Raw genomic sequence first — 21727 nt, 5'->3', positions numbered from 1 at the left:
CTACTCTCCCGCCTCTCATTTGTAGGTTCTCTTATTCCCACTTCTCTTTTGCCTTGGGCTACCAATATGTGTGCTCTACTCCCTCACTCCTCTTGCTCTGGGGCCAAGCTACTTATTCTCAGTTTGTTAAATACTAATAAAGAGTTGCTGAAACTTTCCTTGGGGCAGGAGCTGCCTGGAGGAAGCACTTCCCAGGATCAAAGGCTTGCCAAATGTCAGAGCTTAAAGGGAATTTCAGAGCATCTGTGAGTCTAGTTTTTCTGATTTTAATGGACTAGTAGTTTTCTTCTTTAAAAAAAGGCCTAGGGAGAGGAAATAATTTCCACAAAGTCCTGTGCAGTTCAGTTCAGCAAGCATAATGTTATCTCTCCTGTACAAAGCACTGTGCTTAATGTCAGTAAAGAGATAAAATTTACAGAAGTCACACATCCTGCCCTCATGAAGCTTATATTATAGTGTGTTTTGGGGGTGGAGAGTGGGAGGTAAAAGCACAAAACAAGTAAGAATAACTTGTTGTTGTTCAGTCATTTCAGTTGTGTCTGACTCTCCAAGACTCCATTTGGGGTTTTCTTGGCAAAGATACTGGAGTGGTTTGCCATTTTCTTCTCCAGGTCATTTTGCAGATGAGGAAACTGAGACAAACATTAAATGGCTTGCACAGGGTCACACAGCTAGGAAGTGTCTGAGGCCAAATCTGAACTCAGGTCTTTCTGACTCTCGCCCTACTACTCTATCCATTATAATGCATAATAGCATACCAGAAGTACATTACAAAACAGTGCTCTCTGAGTTCTAATATGAAAATCACTATTTGAACAATACATGTTAAGTCCCTCTAGGGTCTTACTAGCAATTAAAATCCTTCCTCTTTCATCAGATCACCACAATATTAGTAGAATGTGTTTGATAATGGAGCCCAAGGGAGTCAGCTCTGTCTCTCTCAATGGTGCTCAAGTCAGTCTCAAAGGGGACTGGGTGCACAAAGAGTTTCTCACATGAGCTAGGTATTAGACAACAAATATTTACTAAGTACTCAAAATATGCCTGGCCCTGGGCTGAGCACTAGGAGAAGATACAAAACAGTCCCTGCCCTCATAGGCAGGGGGGATAATGCTTAACTGGGTATGTACAAGGTGATATATAATGCTTCTGCTGCTGCTGCTCATGGTAGCTAGCATTTATGAGCCTTTAAGTTTTATAAAGCACTTTATACTAGCTCTACAACCCTGGGCTAGTCACCTAACCTCTGTTCTGCTGTTTGGTAAACATCTATTCTGTGCTTCGAACAATGCTAAGCATCTTCATCAGAGTTTTCTTATCTGTAAAAGAATAGCTTCAATATCCCAGGGTTGTTGTGAGGATACAATGAGAGAACATTTGTGTTTCTTTGCAAACTTGAAGGCACTATATAAATGCTAACTTTTACTGTTATAAACAATATCTTATTTTATTCTCACCACAATGCTGGGAGATAAGTGATATTACCAATAAGGTAGCTAAGGAAGAAAGGTTAAGCAATTTGCCTAGAGTCACATAACTAGGAAATAGTTGAGGCTAGATCTGAACTCAGGCCTTCCTGACTCCAGATCCAGAGCTTTATCTATGCTGCGTAGCTATCTATAATGCATAGAAGGAGGGCTTCCAGTGACGAAGGAGTCTGCAGGGATTGCTAGATAATTAGGACAGCTTAAGATCCTCAGTCCTTTCCAACCGTATGATTCTGTGATTTCATGATTCTTCCTTCCCCCAAACTCACAAAACTGAATGACCTGAGTTCTTCTTTCTGGGTCCTATTATCCTTTAGTCTAATTTTTATCTGTGGTTGCTATCTGCTGGCAAAATCTACACCCAGCAATCCTTTGCACCAACTCTATCTTGATGTATGGATAATGGTAACTTAGAGAATTTCCAAGGTATAACTCCACCATTATGTTGATCCATCCTTGACTTTTTTTTTTTAAATCACTCCCTTCTGGGATAACAGAGTGTTCTATGCACTCATTACAGTGTGTCCATCATTTAGTTCCCAGAACTAAGTTGAATTCAGTGTCCAAATTCCTTCCTTCTTCTCTACCCCCACTCCTTCCTACTTCTCTACTCCCACAGCAGCCTTGCATTTCTTTCTTAGTTCCAGTAAGAGAGTACATTCATTTGAAAATTAACATTAACTTCAAGCAGAGACTGAATGACCACTCATCAGGTATGTTCTTGTGGGGATTCCTTCATCTATGGGTTGGACTAGATAGCCACTGAGGTCTCCTTCCATCTCTGAAATTCTGTGATCCTGTGATCATCTTAGCCTTTTGCCTCAGCAACTGCATTGTTCAGTGTTTCCCTCTCTTTCCTTGAAGCTTTGGTCTCTCTAATACAGAAATCTAATTAAAGAGTTTACTTTAAGAAGTTGACCTGAATGGTGTTATGCTGTCTTTTGAACATTTTAATTATGGCTGTTTGCCTTGTCTCATTTATAACTTTCCCTAACAAAGAAGCTTCTACCTGGCCCCTGAAACTAACTTTTAGAAAATTTGAATGGAATTTCCCAGAGAATTGGGACATCTGCCTTAACAATGACTACTTTACCTTTTCAAATGTTTTAGATTTTGTGGTAGGGAAGATGACTCTTGCTCCCTGTCCTTCACCGATGTCTTTTCTACCCAATCTTACTATGACCCTCCCCTACTCCTCTGGTAGACAGATTTTCATGATATTTCTAGTTTAGGACTCTCAACTTTCTATGAAAAGAAGTTCCTGATTATTTACCAGAAACCTTTAGGTCAACAGACTTTGTTGTTTTCTTTGGTGCTACAGCATAAGGGTGAGTGGACTTTTTCTTCAGGCTTTTAGTTGTTTGTAATGGGGAAAGGGTATTGATAGGCCAGGAGCTACTAATGATTGTTTCTTCCATTGGTTCATGGAAAGAATTTTGGGATAAATTTCCACTGCACCCACTCTCCCAACTGGACATACCTTTAGAACTCAAGGAAGAGATGTGGTGATTATACCTACCCCTGGATCCATCAGTTGGGGATTTTTGTAAAAGATAGTTTCATTTTATGAAAAAGGATTACTTTAAAGGAAGCTTAATTTTATTTCCAGAAACTCAGAGAGAGAAAAGGAAATTTGAGACCTTGCTTATTTTTCTCAATGAGCATAACATACCTGAAATGAAAATGAGATGAAGAATTGAATCTGTTCTTCCTTTAGTCAATCTCAGGTTATGCTTTGCTCACATAGTTTGACCATCTCACAGTCCACCTGTGTGTGATTTTAGACTCTTTTCTCCATCACATACACATTCTTCTTTTTAATAGCATTTGTTGGCCTTCTTACTATTTCTGGTAAGCTAGAATCACCTTTTTACCCCTTCACTTTGGCTTTCTTATTTCCTGTGTCACTTCAAAGTAAAGCAGGAAAAAGAGTCAGTTGCCTGGTATATGTTCTTCATTTAATAGAATTAAGCTTATTTCTGAAATTCTTTCAAGAATGATTTTTTTTTCCTCTTCCTTAACAGTTTTCCAGAAAAATACTTCTTTAACTGATTTTGTTTTCTACCATTTTTAGTAGAAGTTGGCCTAGGTTCTCTACTTTTATGATTGCTGCAGTAGCCTGGTTTGGTGAAAAATAAATTTACAATAAATTGTTTTCATAGTAACCATCTTAGCTGCATGTGCTTTCTGAATCAGACCTCTTTCTTTTAGAGAGCTCCTAGTCTAGTGCCTTACTAGCTACATTTTAAAATATAGATATTGTTTATCATTTATAATATTCTTTTTTAAATTTTCAATTCCAATTTTTCTCTCTTCCTCGTCATCCACCCCCCCAATAAAGAAGGCAATAAATATATAGATTATTCATGTGAAGTCATGCAAAACATATTTCTATATTAGTCATGTTGCAAAAGCAAGGAAAATAAAGAAAGTTTAAAAATATACTTCAGTTTTCACTCTAAATTTATCAATTCTTTCTCTGGAGATAGAAGCCATTTTTCATTATGAGTCCTTTGGAATTATCTTAAATCATTGTATTGATGAGAGTAGCTAAGTCTTTCACAGTTGATTGTCATTACTATATTGCTGTAACTGTGTACAATGACATATTGGTTCTAACTAACTACATTTCAGAAAGTAGATATTGTTGCTATGCTCTGTGGGCAATTTAGGAATTTTTTTCCAAGATAATTTTTAACTATGATAAGCTTTATATAAAATGAGACTCAACTGAACTACTGTGCTTGCCTTTTCATGTTCTATCTTTCCACCACAAAAATTTCTGAGAGGAATGTCTTGAATTGGTTCTTAGTCTGCATTAGCCCCCTGGTTTCAAGCTTGAAATCTACATGTGTGACCCTCCAAAACAAAGAGATTTAATTTGGAAACTAAAAAAATTAATTTCTCCAACAATTTTATGCTAAATGAAAGTCTTGCTGTTCTTGACCTGGTTGCCTGCCTCTTTAAGAGTGGAGTTGGTTATTACAAATTAGTTTGGGCTAAAGGAGTATTTGCCTCATTGAAAAACAGTTTGCAGAGGTGGGAGGAACAGAAGGAGGGGGTTAAAGAGAGCTGTGGCTTTGTGTTTGTGGATTTTCAAGCCAAATTCTGAAAAATAAGAATCCTGGTTTTTGTTTCTCACTGTACCATCAACTCTGCATACAATCTTCATTGGGAAACACTGGAACATTCTTTTGAATACAAAAGTACTTTACTAGTAGCTTTTTACAAATGAAAACCCACTGGTTTTCAACAGTACAAGAGATAACCTGGCATTCTAAAATTCTGAAGTCTCTGAAATCTGTATTCATCAAATTCTCCTTCCTTTGAGCACTCTCTCTATATAGATAAATTGGTGGATCAGTATTTGTACCAATGCATGCACAGACACATAGTATCTATGAAGTGGTCTGTCTACATGCATACATAATCACTATATTTCATGAATCTATGATTTCATATGTCCGAACTTTCTGTCCCCTGACATCTATGGCAACCCATTTATACTTAAGTAGACAATCTTTAAGGTTGATGTGACTGGAAAATTCATGGCCCATCAACTAATTCCATGATGAACATCTCCAAATTAACATGATTGACTTTGAATAATAGATATACAGGCTATCAATAGATTCCTACTTTTAGTCTTTCCAGTTGGGGATATCTATACACTCAGTTTCAGGATTCCTGGGTTCATGTCTTATCTCAGACTCCTATTTGCTTTGATCTAGAAGGACCATGAATATAAGAACATGCCAAAAAAGCAAGCTGCACCCATTGATACAATACATTTGCACATACTAGATGCAGTAGGATGAAATTTTTTATGTCAAAGCTCAATTTAATATCTACTTATAACCATTTTTATTTGAAGTTAATTTGTACAGATGGGAGAAATTATAGGAAAATTAAAAATTACATAAAACCTTATTTGAAAAGTCTTGGTTCAGTTGACGCAGTTGGTATATCTAATCCTTCTAATATCTTACTGTCCCAGGCAACTCACTAAGGCTATAAGTTATAGATAAGTTGACATATTCATTAACAGAGGGAACTTAAACTGGGAGTTCCCCATGTTGATAAAATCACAGTTCCTGATTCCTCACCTGGTTCTGCAAATGAATACATATTATATGTTATGTACACATATGTACATGTATATATGTGTATGCATATGTATGAATGTATTATGTTATCTGTTTAGGTAGATGGTGTTATATCTTATTTTGAAGTCTGAATGTCTTACCCTCTCCAAAGCTCTACTGTTTTTAGACTATGAAAAACCTTACTAAAAAACAAGGCTGTTCTCACAAGATCATATTTTGTACATTTGATTACTGGCAGAATAATGTGAATCTGCATATAAAGTGTGCTTGAAGTTGGACCCAAAGACAGCAGTATCATTGGGAAGCTGCCTGATATTAATAAAGGGAAAAGCTATAGGCATTTTTTAAAAAAAGCATTAGAGTCATGCAACATTAGTGGTTACATTTTGGTGCCTTATTCAAAGACCACTGACCATATTGCCTGGGTGATTGGGGACAGAGATTTCTGTGGAAAATGAGTGCTGACTGATTCTGTATTACAGTTCTTTGCTTTGTACATTCACATTAAGAAAACTAGAGAATACTCCTTACATTATTAGCTAATGTTTTAAAGTTGCCTATGAGATTTAATGTTATCTTCAGAAAAGTCATACCTAGGCTCTGAGATGTTTAATGGTCGACCATTTAACTTGGTAATATGGACAGGAGGGATATTTGTATGGGGGTAATTCTCCTGGTAAAGGTTCTCATAATGCTTCCTGGCAAAAAACGACTCATTCTTTCAATGCTAGTCATGGGAAAAGTGGGCTCTCATTTTTTTCAAATTTTTTTTTTCTCTTGTGGTCTTGGCAGGGCTGAGTGCTGAAGCAGTCTCCCAAGGCCTTGTTCACCCCCACTCCCACCTCACCCTCTTCATATGGCAAAAGTAGCCCCGGTTTGAGATTTAACTTAAAGAGCAAATAAGGGAGTTTTGTTTTTGTTTTTGTTTTTTTAGGACAGCAACTTTAAAAGAGCTTCATAAGTACACAAACTCTCCCTTTTAGTATATGGAGTTTCTTTTATCCTGATGGAAACTAGAGATCTCTAAAAGCAGGATATAGATACTTATCAGTCCTTTTTGGGATATCCTCTAAAGGTAAAGGAATGGCTTTATTTAATGTACCTTACATAAAAGCCGCCCCCTATGAACTTATTCCCTTACTGAGGATATCACTGCTTGTTGTCTTTTTTTTTTTTTTTTTGCTTCTTGTCAGTTAATCAGCAAACAAGCATTTATTAAGTATTTACTTAGGTGCTAGGACCTGTACCAAGGATTTAGTATACAAAGAAAGGCAAAAATAGTCCTTCCCCTCAAGGAGCTCACATTAAAGTAAGGGGGAAACAGTAAATAACTAGGTACATACAAAGATGCATAATAAATGAAAGGTAACCTCAAAGGGTAGGCACTGGAATGGAGGTGGGTGGGCAGGAAATGCCTCCTGTAGAATTTGATTTAATATCTTGAAAATATCTAGGGAAGCAAAGAGGCAGAGGTGAGGAGGAAAAGAATTCCAGGCATGGGGTAAAGCTAGCATGAAAGCATGGAAAAGAAAGATGGAGCGCTCACTCTGCACAAAGAATGCCAAGTCAGCCAGTTAGTTGGGTTGTAGAATGCATGGGCAGGGGTAAAGGAATGAGGATTGAAAAGGTAGGAAGGGGCCAGCCTCATCACTCTTGAGCTGCTGTCTCCTGACTCTCTGTGTTTGCCCAGACCAACTCTTTTGCCTCTAGTGTAGTCCATCTTCAATTCTACTCATCTCACAGACAGTATGGGTCATAGTCAGGACTGGAACACAGGCTCTCCTGACACCGGGCTTATTCTGTCCACTACACCTAGCCACCTCTTATTTGGTGCCTGTTCTAGGTATTGTTTTGGCTATTGGTGTTATTTAGTCATTTCTGACTCTTCCTGATCCCATTTGGAGTTTCCTTGGCAGAGATACTGGAGTGGTTTGTCATTTCCTTCTCCAGCTCTTTTTACAAATGAGGATACTGAGGACAATGGGATTAAGTGACTTGCCCAGGGCCACCCATTAAGTGTCTGAGGTCAGGAAGATGAGTCTTCCTGTCTCTAGGCCTAGTACTCTATTCACTCTTCACCTAGTTGCCCACTATAGGAATTACTGTCCCCATTTTACAGATGAGAAAACAAAACTTAAAGATGTGAAGTGACTCATCCAGGGCCACTCAGCTAGTTGATATCAGAATTGAGATTTGAACTCATTTATTCCTGACTCTGGGCACGGCCTTCTATCAACTCTAACCACTATGGGTGCTACCATACTTCATGAGACATTTCAGAGAGGGATGTGTATGTGTGTGTGTGTGTATACATATATATTATATATGTTTTATTTATGTATGTAGATATGTAGGAAAGAAACTAAATAGGTAAGTGTTTAAAAAAAGAAAAGGAAAATGTATCAGCTGCTGAATCACAGCCCACACATGTGCCTAGATAGCTATTGATCAAGTTTCTCTTGAAAGACTTGATTTTAAAAGCATCTAATTATCTGCTTCACTAACATTAGACCTCAGCTAGGATAACTGTAACATAAATGCAGAGACCATTAAAAGCTTCTTCAACATTCACATTTCAACTTTACACAAAAGCCATCCCCTGTGGACTTAGTCCCCTACTGAGGACACCACTGCTTCTTGTCTTCTTATTTCTTATAAAATACATTACCTGCCTTCTTTGTTATTGAAAATGGGATAGAGTTAACCTAGGGCTAGGGGGCAGGTAGTCTCAGAAGTGCTTTGCTGAGGTTTCCTTCTTGGAATAATTTTATTTACCATTTTTCACATAATATACTAGTAAGCAAAAGTAAAATGGCAATAAAAATGCTACATGAAATAGTTGGGACCATAACTATTTTGTAGTAGCCTTCCAGATTTTGGGTAAAGAGACCAGAGAAACCCTCCAGTAGACCATTCAGTGCCATGATCATCAAGGTGATTTGAGCTGGATAAAGTCAAGGCAAATTTTAAATTTGCTTTGCCCCAGTAACCTCACTAGTGGATATGTACCCTCAAGAAATCAAACACAAAAAGAAACATTGTGTTTGTGCTAAAATATCTACAATGGCACTTTCATGGTAGCAAAAAGCTGGAAGCAAAGTGGGTACTTATTAATTGGATATAAGCTATGAATGTAAATGGAGTATTATTATGTTGTAAGAAATCATCTGTATGAAGAATTCAGAGACATTTAAGAAGACTTGTATGCACTGATACAAAGTAAAATGAGCATAACTAGAAGAATAAGACATATAGTGACTATGATAATATGAATAATATAATTTAGAAAGGCAGCTGAATGCAGAATACATTAAATGACTAGTATTAAGTCTAGAGTTTCGATGACTGCAGGTTTCAAGTGTGGTAGGTATTGAGAGACATAGTTGCTGTTGGTCAGTTTTATTTGACTGTTTTCTTTGGTCTAAAAGAGAATGGTATAAAGGGAAATAATTGTGATATTTAAAAAAAGCAAAGACATTAACTTAAAAACCAATGCCTGGGTGGTTGAACTTGCCACCAGAGGGTCTCCACAGGTAGAATCACTTAATTCAGAAAGGTTATTTGTGCACCTTTAATAAAGTTCCCTAAGAAAAAGCTCAAAAGTGGTACTTTTTTTCTTTTTTCTTTCCAAGATAGTGTAAGTGGTGATAGCCTTTAAAAACTGAAATGGAAGTAGATGAGAGTAGGGGCTCCATAAATGTCATTTTGTTGATCGATTGGCTCTTAAAACTAATGGAAGAGTGATTTATAGGCAGGAGAGGATGGAAGCAATGTATCATTAGAATTTTATGATTTGATTTAAATGGTTTGACAGAACTGGAAGAAAAGTTGCTCTGATGCTATCCACTTCTCAGGGTGGCTGGGAGTAGAGCTATTGCTAGAGAGAATGCAAAGAACTCTCAAGAGTTGTGATAGTTACTTTGAAACAGAAACAGACCAGTGAACTTGAGGGGACTCCCACCGACAACTTGTGCTACAATACAATCATTCCTGTCTCTTCTGTGCAAATGTTTTTCAATCCCTCCCATGAATCTGCCAGAGGGGACCCACCCAGTTTGTTCATTGAACATTGTGTTCATTGAAAATTTTTTTCTTTTTATTTTACATCACCAGCACATTGCATGTTTGGTACATTGTTGTTGTTCAGTTGTGTCTGAATCTGTGATCCCATGTGGGGTTTTCTTGGCAGAGATACTGGAGTGGTTTGCATTTCCTTTTCCAACTCATTTTACAGATGAGGAAACTGAGGCAACCAGGGTTAAGTGACTTGCCCAGGGTCATGCAGCTAGTAAGTATCTGAGACCAGAATTAAACTCAAGAAGATGAGTCTTCCTGACTCCAGGCCTCACTCTCTCTGCATTATGTCACCTAGCTGCCCAGTTTGGCACATACTAGGGGCTAAATAAATGCTTGTTGTTTAGTTAATCTCTTGACTTTTTTGTGAACACCAATGGGGGGGCATGGACTGTCCATTGGTTATGATTTACTCTTGTCACATGATCGATTGTACTTTATCCCTCCCCAATGAGCAGCTCATCTTTTATTTTATTTCAAAGGCGTTACAAGTGTGTATGTCATGTTGTACTTTGCTCTGGAAAGTCAGGGATTATCTTGCCAAAATATTTCAATTCCCCCCATTATCCAGAAAAGGCTTAATTATTATTTGTGTTTTACAGTATTTGAACATTATGCAAAGGGGCTTAAGAAGTTAAAAGAACTTATGTTTGGGGACTTTTTGAATTTTGGATGACTTAGCATTCCCCAACCTCATTTTGCCTTCCATTACCCCCAAGCATTTACATAGGCTTTCCCCTGTATATGCACATTTTTTTTCATCTTCCAATCTCTCTATATGTTAAATTTTTTTATATTTCTTCAGTTCCTAAATAGGTTCTGCCTCCTCCATGAAGACTTCCTTGAATGTCCTAGGTAGAAGTGAGCACTCCTTTCCTAAATCTTCCATGCCTATCTGTTCAATATTCCCTACGCATTTATCACAATCTAACTACCCTTATAGCTATCTGCATACATGTTGCATGATTCCATAAACTCCTTCAATTCAGGGACCATGACCTTTGAGCCCTGATTAATATTAAGCTTTTGTTGTTGTTCAGTGGTTCCGTCATGTCTAACTCTATCAATCCAATACTATCCTGGAGTTTTCTTGGTAAAGGTACTAGAGTGGTTTGACATTTTCTTCCCCAGTGGATTAAGACAAACAGAGGTTAAGTGACTTGCTAAGGATCATACAACTAATGTATGAGGTCAAATTTGAACTCAGGTCTTCCTGACTCTAGGCCTAGTGCTATATTCACTGAGCCACCTGACTACCTAATATTGAGCTTGCTACATTTTAATTGTATTGTATTAAGTGCATTTTACATGAATGAATCAAGTCTTATGTTAAAATACTAATTTACTACAAAATGCAGGACTTTGAGAAATATAAACATTGGGAAGGTGAAAGGAGGAAATGGAGGAAAAGTTTGCTGATAAATGTGTAGCAACTATTCTCTGAGGGGAAAAAAATTATGACACACTTTTAAATTTAGTCTGCAATATTAACATTCTTGATCACTTTCTGAAGCCTAGACAATCAAGAAAACAATAATTCAAGCCTTGATTTTCAGCTCTTGTGATTTCCAGATTCCCACAATATCAATGTTCACATAGAAAATGTAAAAATCAGCTCTCATGAGCCAGTACCCACACAGCTGACATGGAGCCAATAGTGTAGTAGAAAGAAGTGGATCCAGTGGAAAAAAAAGAGAGGGGCCAGTTAAAGCTATTAAAACCCAAATGATGTAGTATCCTAAGAATCAAAAGATAACTTCAAGGAAGAGGAGGTGGTTATCAATGTCAAAATACTATACAAACATTAGGGAGGATGAAGAAAGGGAAAACCCCACTGGATTTGGGGATTCAGACATCCTCGACAACCTACAAGGGTAGAGTTTCAGGAGAGTATTAGGGATGGACATCAAATTATACATGACTTTGAAGAGATGGTTCATGAGGAAGTGAAAGTAGGACTCTAGGATTTTAATAAGTAAAATCTAATGTTTCATAACATATAGCAAGAAGCAATACTCGACGAATTTCATTCCTGATACCATTTTCTGTTCTTTGAATGTTATTTGCTTCTTTGATCAGTTTTATATTCATAGAATGTTAAAGATGTGAAAGAACTTAAAAATCATCTTATCTAACCTTGTTAGATATGGAACCAAAGATCAGCGAGTTGGGGTTATCTCACCATGGTCACATAACAAGCTAGCATCAGAGACTGTGGGTGAAGTACGTCAGGAATAACCTGTGTACTTGACTCAACCATCAAGCATTTCATAACCATATTGCCATTATAAAATTCACTTTTACATGTCAATTTAAGGTTTACTTAGTGCTTTCTTCAAAACTATGTAATTTACACAGCACACATGGCCTTTAGCATCCACTTTTTACAAATATGGAAAGGGAAGCTCAGAAACATTTAATTACTTTTTCACGGTTCCACAGACAAGAGGTGTAGAAATGAGGCCTTGGGCCAGTCTTGCTGACTCTGTGTTTGAGGTTCTTTCTACTCTGGCATATTGCCTCATGACAAGATTCAAGAAACACGTGGGGAACATGAGTAAATGCTGCCAGTCCAAAATTAAGTTAATCCAGATCCAAAAGCACTTAATAAGTTCCCATGACTGTGAATGTAGCTCTTTTCATTTTATTAGAGGGGCCCTAAATCAAATATCTATCTGTATGTATATCTATCTATTGATATATCTATCTACCTACCTATGTACCTAAAAAGCATTATTCAACCCTTGTTTTGTCAAGGGAAAACAAGTGTCAATTTGGCATATTTTATAAAATTAAATGTATATATGCTGTTGATATGTCTAAATGTCCATATATGTGTGTGTATATATATATATATAAGCTATCAATTATAGTCAATGAAAAAATCTTATTGCAAATGCAAGTCCAAGATCTCCTTTTTTAAAGCTGGCATATATATATATATATATATATATTTTTTTTTTTTTAATAAATGCTTAATTGGAAAGGTAGAGCAAATTTGAAGTCTCAGAAAAAAAATCATTCAGAATCAGAGTGGATTATTGGTGACTGATTAATTTTTACCCCTAATTGATGGAAGTCATAGTTTAATGATTCACTGAACTTAGAAGTTTATTTAATTAAGATTTGAATCTCTTAATTTGGAGTCATAGTTTATAGGAATAAATATAACTGTAACCACCATTAGAATTCCATATCAGTCCAATGATATCTCCATCTATATAGCAGTAACATCAACATTAATTAACTTCCCTACTTCAAAAGTCAGAACGTGTGGTTTAGTAGAAGGAGAATAGGATTTGCCATTAGAAACCTGACTGTACCATTTTCTTCGGGACCTTGGGGAAGTAGAACATTCTTTATTTCTTTGGGCCTCAATTTCACCATCCATAAAATTATGTGGAGTTTGACTGGATGAGATCTTGTGTCTCTTCTTGATTTAAAATCCTAGGTTTATATGATCCAGAATTTCATCGATGTGACCACTCTTTCTATCTTTATCAAATGATTCTCACGAGTCACTTGGCCACCAGATTTTTTTTTTTTAATAACCTAGTGGCCCAAATTTTGGTAAGCAGTCTATTCAAAGCTATACTGATCCTGAAGGACAGACACCTTCTGCTCATTAGCCTGTATTTAGGTTCATATTATCATAGAGTTAGAACCAGAATGTCAGCAGATAAGGAAACTGAAGCCCTGAGAGGTTAAGTGACTTGCCCCAGGTCACACCACTAGGAAGTATCTGAAGTGGGATTCAAACCTAGGTCTTCCTGAATCAAAGTTCAAGACTCTATCTACTTACTATACTGCATTCTCTCTTCAAACCCTTTGACTTCGAATAGACTGGATTAGAATTTGAACTCTTCTGGTACGGCCTTTGAGACTGGAACATCACATCCCCCACAGTCACTCAGTTAACAAGCATGTATTAAATACTTGCTATGTGCCAAGCACAATGGGATAACTCTAATGGAAGAGTATTCACCAAATGTGGAGAATAATTCCCATGATGGTCTTTGCATGGGATTATATTTTATCATTTTCATTTAAATTCATTTCCACTGGCATCAGATAGGGTGTGACCAAATAAAGATGTCAGTTTTAACAGGTTCCACATATATTGTGGTGTCTCAGAGGTAGAAGAGATATTAGTGATCGTTGTCTGTTGCCATACATTTTGCAGATGGGAGAACCTAGGTCTAACGAGGTTCAGTGATTACAGAGTGTCATGTAGCTAGGTGGTCACAGACCCAGTACTAGACCAGGTCTCTTTTCTCTAGACCAGCTCTACTGATTGCACAGGCTGAAACAAAAGGACAGCAGAGCTAGAGGAAGACTTTCACTAAAACAAAAGATGGATTTAAATAATGTTGTTTAGGAAAGGGCTCCATCTTTCCCCAGCTGACTGTGCTCATCTGAAGCTGCAGAGGAAATAGGGCAAACTCCTCAATTCCCAGGCCAGGGGCACTAGGGAGATGGTGGCATTACTGGGAATGAGCCAGACATTTCTTTGGGGAAGTATCATAGCAATGTGGCCATATGCTCACAAAGATTAAGCTCCACAACATATTTCCTGGCACAGACAGTCACTTTAAATAAGAAACACAGTCAGTATAGGCAGATGCGGTTCCCCATTGCCAATCTGGAGCGGAATCTGTGTGCACAAAACACAAAGGAAAGAGATCTACTCAAGCCATATGTGTGGCAATGAGCATCATAGAATTCAGAGGGCAGCAAAATGCCCTAGACTTCAAAGGTAATCTAAACTAAGCCAATTCCTGAGGACCATGGAGGTTGTAGCTTCCCAAGGTCCCGTAGGCACAGCTGGGATTTTAAATCTTCTCATTCCCAAGCCGGTTTCTTTCCACTGAATGCCCATGAGGAAATCCTCATGCCCCATGACTTTTCCACCCTTTAAAACAATTTTTGGTGCATATGGTAGAATCAGAAGATGGTACTTTATTTTTTAAATTTAATTTTATGTTCTTAAAATAACAAAAAATTCATCTTCTCTCCTTTCTATCTCCTCCCTCACATTGAAAAAGAAAGAAAAAATAAAACACATTTAACAAATGCACCTAAGTAAGCAAAACAGTTTTCCACATTGGCTATGTGTATGGGTCTATGTACCTATATAAGCATATATGCAAATATACATATACACATTTTTAAAATGTATGGACAATAAGCAATAATCTCTATCCTTAGAGTACATCACTGATGTCCTTTTATCTCTTCAATCCCACTCAATATATACTATATCTATTAGTTCTTTACTTTTCTAAAATCATAGATCTTAAACTGGAAGGGGCCTCCAACCATCTTTTACAGAGGAGAATACTGAGATCTAGAGAGGTTAGAGGATTTCCCTAAGGTCTTGAAACTAGTAAGCGACATAACTGAGATTCAGATTTTCTGATTCTAACTCTGGAGCACTTTACTGACCTCAGTTAATCTGTATGATTTTGCATAGTGGCTAGCCCAGCCATGGGCCTTAAAGGCAAGATGCTTATGTTGTTTTTGTTTTGTTTTGTTTTCACTATAGGCCACTGTTTCTCAGTGTCTTGCTTTGAAAGACAGCTAGTTTGATACCCATGTTTAAGTCACAGGTAGGACATGCAGGAATTACTTGTTTTATGAATGAGAACCATATTTGCAAACCCTCCTTCCAGCAGATGGAAAAACATTAACTTTCTGTCACAGTTTTAGATGTGAGCATTTTAGGAAGTGGCACCTAAAATGAATCTTAAAATAATCTAGGAATTCTAAGATCTGAGGAGGAAGTGTTTTATATTGCATATAGATATGCATATATATATATATATATATACATATAATAAAGGTAGGAATGGACATCAGAGGCAATCTAGTCCAACTCCTGAATGAGAATTTCCTCTACAATTTACCCAAGTTCTCATTCACCCTTTGCTTGAAGAGATATATTAAGAGGAAACTCACTACCTTCTGAGCATGCCCTTTTAAAATCTAAACAATTTTGAGGCCATCTGGGAAGCACAGTGGTCAGAGCCTGGGACCTGGAGTTAGGAAGATCTGAGATCAAATCCAACCTCAAACACTTACTAGCTCTATGACACTTGGTGAGTCACAACTTCTGTTTGCCTCAGTTTCTTCCTCTGTAAAACAGAAGTAATAATAGTGCCTACCTCCAAGAGTTGTTTTGAGGATCAAATAAACTAATAATTGCAAACTGCTTAGCATAGTCCCTGGCAAATAATAAGTGCTATATTACTATTGGTTGTCATCATCATCATCATCATTATTATTAACTTTTATCTGTCTTAGTTGCCTCATTTACAAAATAGTGTTAATAATAGCACACTTACCAGAGTTGTAAGTTTAAAATGAAATACATTTGTATTTTAAAGTACTTTGGAAACTTTAAAATATTAAAATAAAGCTATAATTAATTATTAACCAGATGATCTCGAAGGTCCCTCCAAGGTCTCAAATCCTGTGTTCCATAATTTGATCAATATGGCTGTTCTTTCAGTTTTCAAGAGCATTGAAGGGGTAAGTGACTCCCCCAGGGTCACACGACAAGCATGTGTTAGAGGAAGGATTTGAACCAAAGAGTTCCTATCTCTAACTTTTCTATGGCTCTTCCCACTGTGCCATGCTGACTGACATAGCCTGTCAATTAAGGCAATATATTTCCTACAACTAGTACCTAATAGCTTTTATGATATGAAGAGTATGATAAGAAGACCTGGAAGACCATAATAGTGCAACTAAAAGTTAAGTACTCCGTCATTACTTTGCCTTGAAGGATTTACCACCAGAATCCTCATCAGTTGGATCTCTGAGAATTCTGGAGTAGAAGAAAGCTCCTTTCTCCACAGGTGATTGCATTAAAACATTAATAACACAGAAAACAAAGCTCTCTAAAAGCCGTAAAGAAAAGCTTTGTAGAACCACACTGATAAATTGAAGAAAGATTGGATTAACTCAGTCTTCTCATTCTGTCCCATAGTGAGTCCTTTTTCCCCTTTCTTCCATCCTTGTTTTCCAGATATGGAATGTAATTAACCTTCCCCTGATCTGATGGACTGGGGGATATGCTATGAAATGGGGCCTGTATGCTTGCCCTTTATGTTGGCTCAAGTCACTTCCATTAACGCATGTGATCTGACCCCCTGATAAAGGCTATGTGCCACTGATGAATTGGGTGTGAAAGGAGGAAAGGAAGTTGAGTAGCATGGAGTATTGATAACTGAGCCAGAAAGAGCCTTCAAATAAGAAAGCAAAGTTCTTTTATCCTCTCCCCCTCTTCCTAAGATGCTTAGACTTTACCAGCTCTCTTTAAAAAATCAATAAAGCTTTCAAACCAAGCATATGTAGATATGCATGACTAGGTATGTAAAACTTAAAGGATATTAATGAGACCAAAAAATGGAAGCAATTAATCCAAGTTCACATATGTAGAAAGGGACATGACTATTATTTGAACCCTGGTCCTCAGCTTCCAGATCTCATCATAATTCCCTTAGGCATTTCAGCTTTTATTATTTTTAGATACAAATGATGAAAATCTCTGGGCAGCTACAATATACTTGGTAATACCATCAAGCCCCCATTTATTAAGCCATTAACTTCCTTAAGTCTAGAAAATCAAATTTCATTTAGGACTGTTTGGTAATGTAGTAACCCAGTAAAATATGATTAACCAATTAGATCATGTAATGAGGAAATATATATATCTTAGGTCAGAGCCTGTAGAAGGACAGACATGTTTTCAGCTTTCTCAGGATTTAGATGTTCCTTGGCTTATGAAATTCCACATAATTGTTGATGGTTTGGTCATGTAAAATTCCCTGAACAAACACTTAATGATTTGTGAATTATATAATAGTTAGATGGGACTACAGATCCAACCTCTACCTGAATTCATCCCATCAATATTATCCAATATGGTGCAGCAGTGAGAACCCTGAACATAGAGTCATAGTCAAATCAGCAAGCATGTTTGTGCCAGTAAATCTGCTAAGAGCTAGGGATACAAAGGGGAAAAAGGAATAATAGTCCTTTTGTCAAAGAACTTATGTTCTGTTAGGGGAGAAATGTACAAATGTAGATATATATAAAACAGATTTTTAAAAACCCTGGGTAATAGAGATGATGGGGTGGGTAAGAGAGGATGGAGAGGCAATAGAAGTTAATGGAACTGAGCTTCATGAAATGAGCTTGAATCTGGTGAGCTTACTGTGTGACCTTGGGCAAGTTGTTTCATTTCTCCAGAGGTTTCCTCATCTGTACAGGGAGGTGATTGGTCTAGACTAGTCCTAGGACCCCTTCCAGCCCTAGTTCTGGTTTTGATACTGGGGTCACTGACAAATTGGCATCCTACCTCTCTCCCTGAAGACTTTCAGTGATGGGAAACTCTGTTCCAAGCAGTAACATTTTAGGTTGGGGCTCATTGTTAGCATATTTTGCCTTATATTGAACTGAAATCTACCTTTTCATATTTCCATTTCTAAGTATTACTTCTGCCCTTGGGACCAAGCAGAATAAGGCTAAATTGCCTTGCACAACAACCATTCAAATGCTTGAAGGAAGCCCCCTGAATATATATAAAATATACCCCTTACCGCAGACTGGAAATTGAATAGTACAGTTCTCTCTTCCACATCAAAACTTTCCCCATTGTGTTTTCAATATATCACAGGCTGGCATAACACATTAAATGGGAATTGGGGGGGGGGGTTTAGTGGAAGCTGCATGAGGGTCAGCAGACAACACAGTAAAAGTTTAGAAAATCAGAAATGCATAAAATGTATGTATAGCACTGTATAATATCAACCTCCCATAAAAGAAAAGAAAAAAAATCAGACTTCTTTTCTGCTACCAAGACAGGGCCAAAAAAATTTACACATATTTTTCAGATTATAGGGGTGCCCATCCCCCAACCCACACAATATGGAAAGGATAATTGTACTCATGCTCTGGTGAGAGGTAAATGAATGATATAACAGTGAAAAAAGACAAAACCTTTGGTTCTTCCCCACAAAGCTTATACTTTATCAGAGGAGCTAAGGTGTATAAAGAAATGCATATAATGCAAACAGTCTCTGGTGTTTATTACTGCAGTGGTATACCGTAGATAAAATACTTCAATCTCTGTCCCAGTCAACTGCCAAAGTGATTTTCTTAAAGCACAGCTCTCACTATGTTACTCCACTACTCAATATACTCCTGTGGCTTTTCTAGGATTCATTTAATCCTAGAATTCATTCTAGGATTAAAAATAAACTACTCTGTTTGACTTTTAAAGGTAGCTTCAGTCTATCTTTCCAGCTTTATAATGCATTATTGCCTTTCACGTAAAGTCCTGCCAAACTGGCCTTCTTACTGTTCTTCACACAGAGTATTCACTCTCTCTTCTCTATGCCATGTGTAAGCCTTGCTTGTAATAGGGTCCATTCTCACTTCTTTATCTTGGAAACTACAGCTTCCCTGAAGCCTTGTCTCAAGGTGCCCTTTCTCTATGGAGCTTTTCCTGATCCCCTTCATTACTGTTGCCTCCCTCACTAATAATCTATTTTGTATGTATCTCTATGTGGACATTTGGTTTCTTCTTACTTGATTATAAACTACTACAGGGCAAGTATTGTTTCATATTTGTCTTTCTCTGCCAAATGCCTTGTGTGCATCTGGTCCTAGAAGATTCTTACTAAATATTAATTGATTGATTATTGTTATGTTTTATTCATTCAAATAGGTTCAATAAACATTTATCAAGCATTTATTACTATTTTCAAGATGTTCTGCTAGATCTTTACTCGGATAAAAAACAAAAGATAGATAATAAAGTTGTTTCCAATGCATGATGAGATAGATAGACATAAATACAACACATTAAAATATTACAAATGCAAAAGGACAGTATAAAGTGTCCTAAGAACTGACAAGTCTAAATTCCTTGGGCAGAGGATGAGGGGAAGGAAAGGATAGTATTCAAATCAAGTGGGGAAGGGACTTCTAGGAAGCTTTCATGGGGGCCATAACATTTGACCTAAGCCTTGAATAAATTAGTCTTAAGTTAAACTTCAAACGATATCAGCATTTTATTGCAAAATTTAGTAGACCAATCCCAATTTGTCCATGAACATAAACCAGAAAATGTGTGAGCTTTTTTGAATTAGGAGAAAGCAAGTCAGCAGTTAACACTATATGCAAATCATGGTTTTGTAGTTGGAATTCTGAGCCCTGCTAGTTGATGTCCCAAATGACTGATGATTTTTGTTTCGATGCTGCATCACATTCAGAACAAAAGAAACAGCCAATTTGAGGATTTTTTTTTCTTTACTAGACACTCTCTTGCACTAAGCAGAACTCTGACTGTTGACAGATAAAAATATGGGAAGGGAATACTTCAAAGATAGTTGAAAAATTACCCTTCATGCATTTGTGCATCTGTTCCATTCCAAGGCATATGTTATATGTTGTCTGACTGTATTTAAAATGCATTTCTCTCCATTAGGCTTGAGATCAATGTACAACTTGGTTGGATGGCTTAGCTGGTTACTCACTGGGAATTTCAAATACCTTCTCTTTCCTTCTTTCCTCGTTGTCAAAGAAGAGAAAACATGTGGATCTTGCACCAGGGCCTCCCAATAAATATGACACAGTGATAATGGGAATGGACTTGCTTGTCCCTGATCTAATAATAAGAAGGCAGGATTTTCTGTCTCCTTCCCTGACATATTGCTTGAGGGTAGTGGTTTACTAGAAGAAATGGCATACTCTTGTACAGTGTTTATTACAAACACTCTCAGGTGCTCATTCCATTCCATGTCTCATCATTGCATCAAATGCATTTTCAATGTGATTTTCATTCTGTCTGTGAAGTTATGCTTGTAGTTTGCTTATCATCTTATCATTTTTAAATGGGTATTTCATTTAACTTTGGAGGAAAAAAATGTTCACACTTAGGGAATTAAGGGCCCCAAGATATTCCCAGTGAAGTTCAACTTCCTATGGTGTTTAAACTGGTTTGTATTACATTTTCATTTTGAGGAATACACACAGTCCCTAAAACCAGGAAAATCTGGCTCATGAATAATCCAGATGATAACATTCACTTCACCCCCTTTCCACTCCCTTGGCCAGGGTACTCTGCTATTTAATGCAGTTTAAAGATGACCTAAAATTTAGACACACAAACGCTCTTCCCCAACATCTTTTTTTTTTTTAATGCAGCATATTTAAAACAAAATGATGTGTGTTTAATGTCTGTCTCCTTCCTTCTCCACAGGTCAATGGAACAGAAATTGAATACGAATTTGAAGAAATCACATTGGAGAGGGTAAGACAATTCAGACTTTGTATTAAAACCTAAATCTTGCATTTCTTATAAAGCACACAAATGAGTTGTCCTGTGTAATAATGCAACTGTGGGTTATAACTTTCTGGGTTCCCACAGGGCTAGTAATTAATATGCTAATGAAATGGTATGCAGAATATGGAGGCTGACAGGCTAAACAACAAGAACTATTCAGTCAACAGAAATCATTCTCAGAAATGAGAGAAATAAATACCCAGGAAAGTTTCTTCAAGTTTATAGAGGATTTAGCTATTTTCAGTAGCAATATTCTTAAAATATTCTCCTCTACAGAAGAATATAAATTCCCTGAAGGTGGGGACTATTTATTATTGTCGTTGGTCTTATACCCTTAATGTCTATGGTTGCTGGCACATAGTAGGTGCAGAGTAAATGTTTGTTGAATTATTGAGTTGAATTAGTAGGCAGTGTGGTTATATTGGAGAGACCTCTGGACTTGGAGTCCCAGCTTCATAATGGCATAATCTCAGTAAGGTTGCCTCCCCTCTTTCAACCTTAGCTGTTGTTGTCGTTGTCCTTCTTCTTCTTCTTTCTTCTCCTCCTTCTCCTTCTTCTTCCTCTTCTCCTTCTTCTTCTTCTTTCTTCTCCTCCTCCTCCTCCTCCTCCTTCTTCTTATTCTTTCTCCTCCTCCTCCTCCTCCTCCTCCTCCTCCTCCTTCTTCTTCTTCTTCTTCTTCTTCTTCTTCTTCTTCTTCTTCTTCT

The 21727-nt window shown here is 37.2% G+C and overlaps 1 protein-coding gene across 22 annotated transcripts in view; it reads left to right on the top strand.

The window, feature by feature from the left end:
• Positions 1–21727, top strand: part of DLG2 (discs large MAGUK scaffold protein 2) — a 2470643-nt gene that overhangs the window by 1528803 nt on the left and 920113 nt on the right. For all 22 annotated transcript variants that reach the window (XM_069070968.1, XM_069070969.1, XM_069070964.1 and 19 more), the window contains one exon: positions 20940–20990. In XM_069070968.1, the coding sequence (XP_068927069.1) occupies positions 20940–20990 (51 nt within the window). The remainder of the gene's footprint in view (positions 1–20939; positions 20991–21727) is intronic.

This window comes from Petaurus breviceps, unplaced genomic scaffold, assembly GCF_028583685.1.
Source record: "Petaurus breviceps papuanus isolate PSGF00001 unplaced genomic scaffold, PetGlider_PUasm1.0 90823, whole genome shotgun sequence".
Lineage (NCBI taxonomy): Eukaryota > Metazoa > Chordata > Mammalia > Diprotodontia > Petauridae > Petaurus > Petaurus breviceps.
This window is presented reverse-complemented; position numbering and strand designations above follow the sequence as displayed.